This window comes from Crocuta crocuta, unplaced genomic scaffold (assembly GCF_008692635.1).
Source record: "Crocuta crocuta isolate KB4526 unplaced genomic scaffold, BGI_CrCroc_1.0 scaffold16, whole genome shotgun sequence".
NCBI lineage: Eukaryota > Metazoa > Chordata > Mammalia > Carnivora > Hyaenidae > Crocuta > Crocuta crocuta.
The window spans coordinates 965,487-975,316 of NW_027531893.1; the positions used below are offsets into that span (position 1 = coordinate 965,487).

The window sequence follows — 9,830 nt, forward strand, 5'->3', positions numbered from 1 at the left end:
GCTCTCTCTCTCTCTCTCTCTCTCTCTCTCTCTCTCTCTCTCTCTGACCCTCCCCTGCTCATGCTGTCTCTTTCTGTCTCAGAAATAAATAAAGCATTTTAAAAAACCAAAACACATAACACATTTATACCTTTACCTGGGTAGCCCAGACTTCTGTAATTACAGTATCACCCCAGAAAAAGTTTCCTCGTGCCTCTCCCCAGTTTGTCTCCCTCTCAAAAAACAAACAAATCGGGGCACCTGGGTGGCTTAGTCGGTTAAGCGTCTGACTTTCGCTTAGGTCATGATCTCGCGGTTCGTGGGTTCGGGCCCCGCGTCGGGTTCTGTGCTGCCAGCTCACAGCCTGGAGCCTGTTTCAGAGTCTGTGACTCCCTCTCTTTCTGACCCTCCCCTGCTCACGCTCTCTCTCTCTCTCTCTTCTAGAAATAAATAAAACATTAAAAAAAATTGAAAAAAAACAAATCATCACTAATCTGATTTCTATCATTGTAGAATAGTTTTGCCTGTTCTTAGCACTTCATGTAAGTGGAGTATTATATATAGTATGTTTGCTGTGTTCTAGACTTCACTTCTGAATAAAACTTACTTGAATTTAAAGATAAAGCTTTAAACTGTGGAGAAGTAAAAGCCCTACTTGTAACCAGTTATAACCATCTTGGTAAGTTCATACCATTAGCTTTATGGAAAGTAAATGATACTCTAAAGTTCCTATTCTCTGGAACTTAGATTAGTAGAGACTCCAACTCTGCAGAAACTTGAAAGCATTCTAACAGAATTTTGGATACTGTTGGAGGGAATTTTGGGTCCCGTCTATTAGCAGAGATCAGATAGTCTTCTAGAGCAGAGGTTGGCAAACTAGTTTTTTTTTTCAAACTAGTTTACATTTTTTACCAAATGGTAAATCTTTTAGACTTGCAGCCGTATGGTCTCTGTGTCACCTATTCCGCTTTGCTCTTGCGCCACAAATGCAGCAGCATCGGTGAGGCCTGATCGACGAGGCATGATTGTGTTCTGTAAAGCTTTACTTATGGACACCGGAGTTTGAGTTTCATGTAATTTTCATGTGACAAGTATTTTTCTTTGTATTTTCTTCCGACCACTTAAAACTTAAAAATCATTTTTCACTTTAAAAAGTTCTACAAGAACAGGATGGGCTAGATTTGGCCCATGGGCAATATTTTCCTGACCCCTTTTCTAGAACCTAAATTTAGCCTGTGTTTACATACTTCCTTCTGAGCTTTTGCACATGGTCTCTTAATTCTAAGAGGAACATTTGCTCTGCGGGGCTTCAGGTAGGTGATGGATAGTGGATTTTTCTGTGCAGTAAATGAAGATGAAAGGAGATTTTAATTGAAAACAGTTTTGTGGTGTAGGGAATTATGGTAACTCTGAATCTCCAAAGCTTGGTTAGGAGGAGAATTATGAACACAGCTGATTGAATGACAGTATTTAAACATTGGCATAGCACAGATTTAAATACTCTCATCTTTAAAGTGTAACGAGATCTTTTCTTGCCACGCCATCAACCTGTGAGCAGTGGTCTCTGCTCCCTTTCCACGTTTTGTTTAGACTAAAGGTTTCTGAGGAACAGTTGGAGAATTTTGAATAGCTGTTAGTGGGGGGAATTTGTGTTAAAGTTAAAGGGGCGCCTGGGTGGTTCAGACAGTTAAGCATCCGACTTCAGCTCAGGTCGTGATCTCATGGTTCAGGAGTTCTAGCCCTGCGTGGATCTCTCTGCTGTCAGCACAGAGCCCGCTTTGGATCTCAGTCTCCCGTTCTCTCTGCCCCTCCCCACTCGCTTTCTCTCATGCATTCTTTCTCTCTCTCCCTTTCTCAGAAATAAATAAACATTTATTTAAGAAAGGACTGCAGCCCAGGTGAAGAGCAGGCTTTGATGGACTTTACTTTCTAGCCTCTGTGTCACTCATTCCCCGCATCTGCCACTCCTGACTTCTCTTTTTGTTTCTCTTCTCGGTTTCGTCTCTCTTCCACAATCAACTTTTGTTGCTTTCTCTCATTTGCTCTTACTAATAAGGTGTTATTTTTAATGAATTAAATTGTGTTCTCAATTTTTAATCCTACCCCTCATCCTCTTTTCTTAATTTAAAAAATCACCGAGTTAAATTCCCTATTTTCCCCATCATCGCTTCTTCCCATCCCATCCCATCCCAACCCTCTTCATTCTCTACATTTCTTTTAGAGAGAAAAGTATGTTCCATTCTATATGTAGGCCATTCTTCCCCTAAATAATCACTTTTTTATGTTAATTTCAGAGTACTATCCTAGAGGGATAAATCAATGAATTATTGGCATGTTGTATGTGATCTGAGTCCATAGCTTTACTTTGTTTTTTTAAGAAAACCATTGTGTGGTTAAAATTTCTCCAGAGCTGTTTCTTTAAACAGTCTATGTAAATCATTTATTCAAAGATGATTATGACTAATGTAAGATTGCAGTCAGCAGGAAGGGTATAAGTATTCACTTACATAGATTTTGAATTCCATAGATTTTGAATTCCATGTTCATAGTACCTTGGATAGCACTATTCAAGTAAGTGCCTTTGAACACGTGTTTGTATCAGTGTTGTGTTCCTGCAGTCTGTCTGCTGTGTATTCTCAAATTACTTCAAGGGAGTCTTAAATGTTTCTTCTTACTGCTGCTACGCTTCTTTGAGAGCCTCCTGCTGACCTTCAAACCTCAGAAACTATTTCTGTTGTCTTTTCATTTGTGGCACTTCTAGATCAGGAGTAGTTAATATCCAGTCTCCCAAAACCTAAATACTAATGAATGAATCAGTATCTTATGGGGAATTACTTTGTATATTTTTAAAAGAAAAAGATCTGTTAAGTCTCCAGAAGGACAACCAGTATTAGGAGAAGAACTGTAAGGACCAGAATAAAAAGTTTGTCCTAATAAAGTGATTTTTCTTTGGGAAATGATTAGAACTGAAGTAAAACAGCTATGCGATTTCATTTTTAAGTATACTAATATTGTACCTTTACATGGGTGATGTAAGTCCAGAGACAAAACTAACAAAATGAGTTATTTTGTAGAAATGATTGCTCCTTTTAGTCAAAGTACACTTAGAGCAGTACTTTCTAAATAACGTATATATATATTTCCTGAATCTCTACATATTTCATGTATTTTTCTCTTTTTATTTTTTATTACTTTTAAAATTTTTTTAACGTTCAATTATTTTTTATGAGACAGAATGTGAGTGGGGGAGGGCAGAGAGAGAGAAAGACACAGAATCAGAAGCAGGCTCCAGGCTCCAAGCTCCAAGCTGTCAGCACAGAGCCTGACGCAGGGCTTGAACTCACGAACTGCAAGATCGTGACCTGAGCTGAAGTCAGCCGCTTAACCGACTGAGCCACTCAGGTGCCCTATATTTTCTCGTTTTAAATGAGAGTTGGAATCAGGGAGTATTTTTTTTATAGATACTCAACTTTAATGAGACCTTTTGAAGTTGTTTCCCCTGCTCCCAAAGTAGTTTATACTAGATAGAAGTACTTTAGTTATGGATAGTGATTGCCTTGTGAGGTAGGTACAATTTGAAAGCTACCTGACTGAGCTCGTTGAAGAGAAGAAGTTGTACACAATGAGAAGGAAAGTTCATTTTGAGTTATCATAATATATTTACATATATGGTACATATTTGTAAGTTTGTACCATATGAGGTGTATATACAGTATATAAAGCTATAAAGCTTGTTAGGGAAGCTGAGTTCTTCTAGGAGATTAGAAGTCTCTTCAGTTGCTCTTAGATATCTTAAGTGTCCTTCTCACCTAATCACTCTAAGAATCTGAATATATCTTAGTTTTTTGTAAAATGCTGTTCCTTGATAATAAAGTTTCATCAGGTAAGGCTTTGTGTTCTAGAACGAACAGAAGTAATCCAACTGCAAGGGTAAGTATTATTTAGGAAAAGGTTTGTAATTCTAAATTTGGAAATGTGTTGATGGCTGTATATATTAAGGAGAGGAACTATATTTTGAGTAATTATTTTACGGCACAGTTTATTTCTTCTTAACTTAGTTAATCCTGTCCTGGGCTTGTTTCCTGTTTTTGTTTCCCTTCGTTTTTTAAACAGGAAATACTTCTAAAAAAGTAAGACTTTCTAGAGACAAAAAGTTTTTGCTAAAGATTTATTTCTAAATTTTGCTCACTTTCTTTTCCAAGGTATCTGATGGCCAAGAGTCTACTCCACCAACACCTGCACCCACTTCAGGAATTGTGGGTGCATTGATGGAAGTGATGCAGAAAAGGAGCAAAGCCATTCATTCTTCAGGTATATTTATTTATATGAGTACATGTATATTTAATTTTAATATTTGAAATTCTCATTTTTTAAAAAATTTTATAGTAGTCTTTGCTAGCTTTTCCACTGCTATTGAATAACACTGATGTGGATATTAGGGCAAATTTTTAAAAGTCATTGCCCCTGTGATTAGTCTGTCTGAAGTTTAGTGGATTCCAGAATATGATGCATAAGCATAAATTGGAGGAACGACTTCAGAAAAGTTAACAGTTTCATTTCCTATACTGGGAATACTAGTAGAATGCCTGGCAAACCTCTAAACAAAGCTTGAGAATCCTGGATCGCATTCCTGTGACATTCTTGTGACATGAGAAATTCAGGTTTCCCTGATTTGTGAGAATCCGGACTGAGAAATTGGGTTTTCTGGGGTTTGCTAAAGAATCCTGAAGTTTTTGTGTCCTCTTTTTTTGTCATTTCCTAAAAGGTTTATTTGAATAAACTATTCCCTATTCTGAGGCCTTTATTAAGCATCTGTCACCATATAAATGGATGTTACTTTCAAAGGAGAAAGCAATTGGCCTTGCTGATATAGTACTTGGGGTTACTAATGAGCTTCCCCAGCGTGCTCTACTAGAATCTGATCTTTGTTCTTATTGAATCTGTTATTTATTCTCTGTGGACCTCAGTTTTTTTTATTTGTTTTATGGAGAGAATTCATGAATCATGTGTAAGATCTATTACTAATATTTGTTTTCCTTAAATAGACATATTTATTCCAACACTGTGTTATAAAGATAGAATAGGCTAGTTCAGGGGGGCGCCTGGGTGGCTTAGTCGGTTAAGCGTCCGACTTTCACTTAGGTCATGATCTCGCGGTTCGTGGGTTCGAGCCCCGCGTTGGGCTCTGTATTGACTGCCAGCTCGGAGCCTGGAGCCTGTTTCAGTCTGTGACTCCCTCTCTCTCTGACCCTCCCCTGCTCACGCTCTCTCTCTCTCTCTCTCTCCTAGGAATAAATAAAACATTAAAAAAAATTAAAAAAAAAAAAAAGAATAGGCTAGTTCATTCTGCAGGTATTTATTGTGGGATAACAATTAAAAAAACAACAAAAGCCTCCATGGAGCATGCATTTCAATGAGAGACAACAATAAAATAAATTAGGAAAGTATATATTAAATGATGATAGGTACTAAGGACAAAAATTAATCTGGAAAGGGAGCTATAGGGACTTGTAGCTATAGGAAGGAAGTTCATTTTGAAATAGGATGAGGCCTAACTCAAGTGACATTTGAGAAAAGACCAAAAGGAGTTCAAGGAATAAACCATGTAGAAAATTGGGGAAAATTTATTCATTCAGGTAGAAAGAACAGCAAATGCAAAGTCCCTGAGGTTGACGAATAATGATAAGGTCAGTGTGGCTGAGTAAGGAAGAGAGGGAAAGAATAGTAAAGTATTCAAGTACAAGAGATCTAGGAGGCCAGTAGTAAGGCTATGGAAGCCATGAATGTGTTGGGAAGTCACCGGAAGGTCCTTAGCAGAGGGATGGCAGTGATCCAAGCAAGAGATAGTAGAGGTTTGAATGAGATAGGTAGCACCAGTGAGCAGGAGTTGGAGACTAGGTATATTGTGAATGTGGAAATAATTGCGTTTGCTGATGGATTGGAAGTGAAGTTTGGAGGAAAGAAAGGAGTGAAGGATGAACTCCCAAGATTTTTGACTTGACTATGAAAGGGGTAAAATTTTCATTAATGGAATGGGATAAGATTTAGAAGAAGCAGGTCTGAGAGGAAAGATCAGGAGTTTGGTTTTTGTAAATATTAAATTTGAGATACTTACTAAAACTTCAAATGTAGCTGTTGTGCAGGCATTTGATTATGAGCCTGAAGTTGGGGGAGGAGGTCTGGACTGTTAATATAGATTTGCTTGTCATTGAGATAGGCGTGGTATTTAAAGTTACAGAACTGGGTGGGATCCTTAAAGAAGTACATGTAAATATAGTAGGCTCTGAAGGCTGGAGAGTGCAGTATCTTAGAAGCCATATGAAGTGTTTGAAGGAGGATGGAGTCAGGATGTAGGTCAAAAGTGTGATTGATCAAGGAAATGAGAATAGGAAATTGAGCTTTAGTTTCACCAATGGTCAGTTATTGGTGACCTAGAAAGAGCAATGGCATTGAGTTCAGGAGAGGATAGGAAGGTTGAAAGGGAGGCTGAGTATTTGGACTGCCTGCTCCATTTCCTTAGGGGCTCAGTGTCCCTGAGTTTCCCTCCTATCACTGGAATTATAACTGGAATTGCTGGCTGAACAATCTGTTCAGTCAGGTGTGTGTGTGTGTGTGTGTGTGTGTGTGTTTAACAACTTTTCTTTAATGATAATTAAGTGGGCCTTTCTTGTTAGGAGATACGTGAAAATTCAGAGGCCAACCCAAATGAGGGTTCACACATAAAGAAACACTAGTTGAAATTCCTTACATAGATACTAAGGGACTTAACTTCTTAACTCTTGTTCTAATCTTCAACTGACCATCATACCCTTTATATGTATTTTATTTGATTTCTTTTAAATTACTGTCGTAACTAGGTTCTTCCAGAAATCAGGTGGTTTGTGTTTCAGAAGTTAAATAATTGGAGAAATCACCCAAGAATTCTGTAATGTTGTTTTATTTTTACATATGCTTTGATTGTTTGGCTTGATGATTTTCTTTTAGATGAAGATGAGGATGAAGATGATGAAGAAGATTTTGAGGACGATGATGAATGGGAAGACTGATCTATATATTATATATATATTTTTAAGGTGAAATACTAAACACTACTTTCTGTCTATGGATTCTGTAAAATTATCATGTAAATGTTCTACCAATTTGCTGTATATTTTTGTTGCCTTTTTTGCTTTTTTTATTAATCTGTGCAATACCTCATTTAATCTGTAAAGGTTTGTCAAAATCCTCTACAAAGCTACTCCCTGTTATTGTGTGCAAGTTTACACCAGGATGCTCACTTAATTTGTGAATATTGGCCATTCCATCAACAAGGGAGTTTAAATATTATATGTGAGACTGACAAAAACCTTAATGTAATTTAGTTGTAATGCCAGAAGGAAAACACTATTTTCATACCCTACTTTTTCTGTACCTAAATTTTCTTATTAAAATCTAGTATAGCACTACATTCTTTTTTAAGTGATGCAGACCTTAGTTTACTTAGCCCCTTATTTTGAACACCATGCTGCATGGATGTCGAAGCTGACACATTGCACGGTTCTCTAGACATCAGTACACGGACGCAGGCTCTCAGTGTAGCAGAGTGCCCCGCGGAAGACCACGCCACAGACCGTAGTCGGGAGAATCTGCATCACACCTCTCGGCAGCATCTCCTCTTCCTGTGCAGAAGGGGTGTGCGGAGGCTGGAATCCTAAGGAGGCCTTGCTTACCTGTACTTGACTGAGATTATTTTTATGCTATAGCAAATGGGGCAGGCTCTTTTGGGCAAAAATTTAGAAATATTTTTGGTATTACTCTTTAGCGGTTATTTAAGTATTTGCAGTTTGGATTTTAGGGGTAATATTCTACGTGAACTGAAGGAGGCTATACACTATGGTTACTTCAGTTTTGGTTAAGTACACTATAAAATCAGAACATTATGAAAATGATGTGGAATTATTGGGTAGTGTGTATGGATTGAGGTATTCAGAAATACCAACCATACAAATGTAATTGAGCGGGCAAAGGTAAACACTAATGCTGAACCTAGTACACTATTTAAAAAATTTTTTTATATAATTTCTCAAGGTTTTTGTCAAATGTCAGGTGAACCGTTACGTTTTTCTTAAAAGATTGGTGATCCCAACGTCAAATTTCTTGAAAGACATAAATGAATGATAGATTTAAAAAAATAAAATAAAATAAAAACTTTACAACCTGCACATTTGTTATGTATACTAAAATGATGTGTTAAAATTAGGGTTTCCTTGCCTCTCTACAATACACTAATCTGCCTAAAGGTATATTTTTTTTTTTTTTTTCATATTTATAGTGCTAATTATCATACCTACCTATTTTAAATTTTAGGTAGAAAAATGATCTGATTTAAATACAGACACGTATTTTTCTCACATTGAGTCATATGCAGAATGTAGTTCCAAACGTATTTCATTACTGTAATCACAATATCCAACTAAAAATTAAGCTCTCTAGAATTGTACCAACCAAAATCTAGTATTGGCATGATCTTGACAGGCTGGTCCTGCAAGATACGGCTTGAGTTTTAACCAGTTACCGCGTAATCTCTAGTGGTCTGTGCATTTAGTTATCATAAGAAATAATTTAAAAGGTTTTGTTGCTGAAAGCAGTAAGTGGTGCAGTGAAATGGCTAAGTTATTCAAAGAATGTTACCTTCCTTGCAAGAGTAATTTAAACACACGGAGAAGATTCTAGACTTTTTGTTTCTTGCGAAAACAGTGCCCTCTGCTGCTGGAAACCTTTCTCTGCTTACTCTCATTTTTACCGTGGCCTGAGCTCAGTGACCCTGCGTCTGGTTTGGGGGAGGCTGGACAGCTACTAACCAATAGGATTAGGAATTTGTGCAAATGGTAAATAGAGCATTATAATTATTTTTAAAGTAATATTAAACATGTTTCATTTTTTCTGTGTGACACTATAAAAAACATTTTAAATATCCTAGAAATGTCTTTAAGGTAATGCCAATTTAAGATCTCTCTTTACTTTTGGCCCAGGAATTCAGGGTTTTCCAGCGAACTTTGGTGTGACAAATATTTATCAGGAGCTGCTCTGAGTAAAGGGTATCAATTCTTGACTTGGAAACACAATTTTAAACACGTAAGATGGGTACAAAATTTGCCAAAGGCGAGATCGAGTTTATTCTTCTTAAAGAACAAAAAGACTTTCTGTTATTGTTGTTGCACAAAGTCTAACTTCCTATTGGTTGAAACACAGCAGCTGTGGAGTTGAGTCCAGGCCTGAGGACTGAGTCCCCGCAGATGTGCAGGCTGCATGTTTCCGTCCTCCGGCCCCTTGCACTGTGGGCAGCGCCGCACCTGTGCTTTGTCTGCAAGCCTCCCATGTGTGCCGCAGCTACACGATTGTCTGATAGCCTTCGCGTTGAACAAACTAGCATGAGGCTTTTTATATCTAAGTGCTACGTGATAGACAATTTCAGCTAGCCACATATCGTATGTGTGAGATTCATAAAGACTTTTCAATCATTCATTTCCATTTATCAACTGAAATTTTGTTTAGTATGTGAATTTTTTTGAAATGTATAGTGATAGGATATTGCACTGGTGGCAATTCATCATGGAGCATAATAAAATTAATTTGACCCAAACATGCGGAAAATGTGTTTTTCTTTATTGTTAAGAGATTAAAATGGGTGAAAGCAAAGATTTAACTGTAGATTACGGTAAAGGGTCCACCGCAGTGAATGGCGAGGGTTGAGGTTTTCAGCAGACTGCATGCCCCAAGGGAGTGCGCCGTTCAGTAAATACCGCTGAGCAAAAGAATGTCACACCCTTTTCTGCCTGGACGCTGACAGCTGCCCAGCAGCCCCCTGTGCT

At 37.7% G+C, this 9,830-nt stretch overlaps 1 protein-coding gene across 1 annotated transcript in view; it reads left to right on the plus strand.

The window, feature by feature from the left end:
• WASL (WASP like actin nucleation promoting factor) overlaps positions 1-9,601 on the plus strand; it is a 61,235-nt gene extending 51,634 nt beyond the window's left edge. Inside the window, exons 10-11 of the mRNA XM_077773181.1 lie at positions 4,182-4,290; positions 6,964-9,601. Of these exons, the coding sequence (XP_077629307.1) occupies positions 4,182-4,290; positions 6,964-7,025 (171 nt within the window). The 3' untranslated portion in view covers positions 7,026-9,601. The remainder of the gene's footprint in view (positions 1-4,181; positions 4,291-6,963) is intronic.
• The last annotated feature ends 229 nt before the right edge of the window (positions 9,602-9,830 follow it).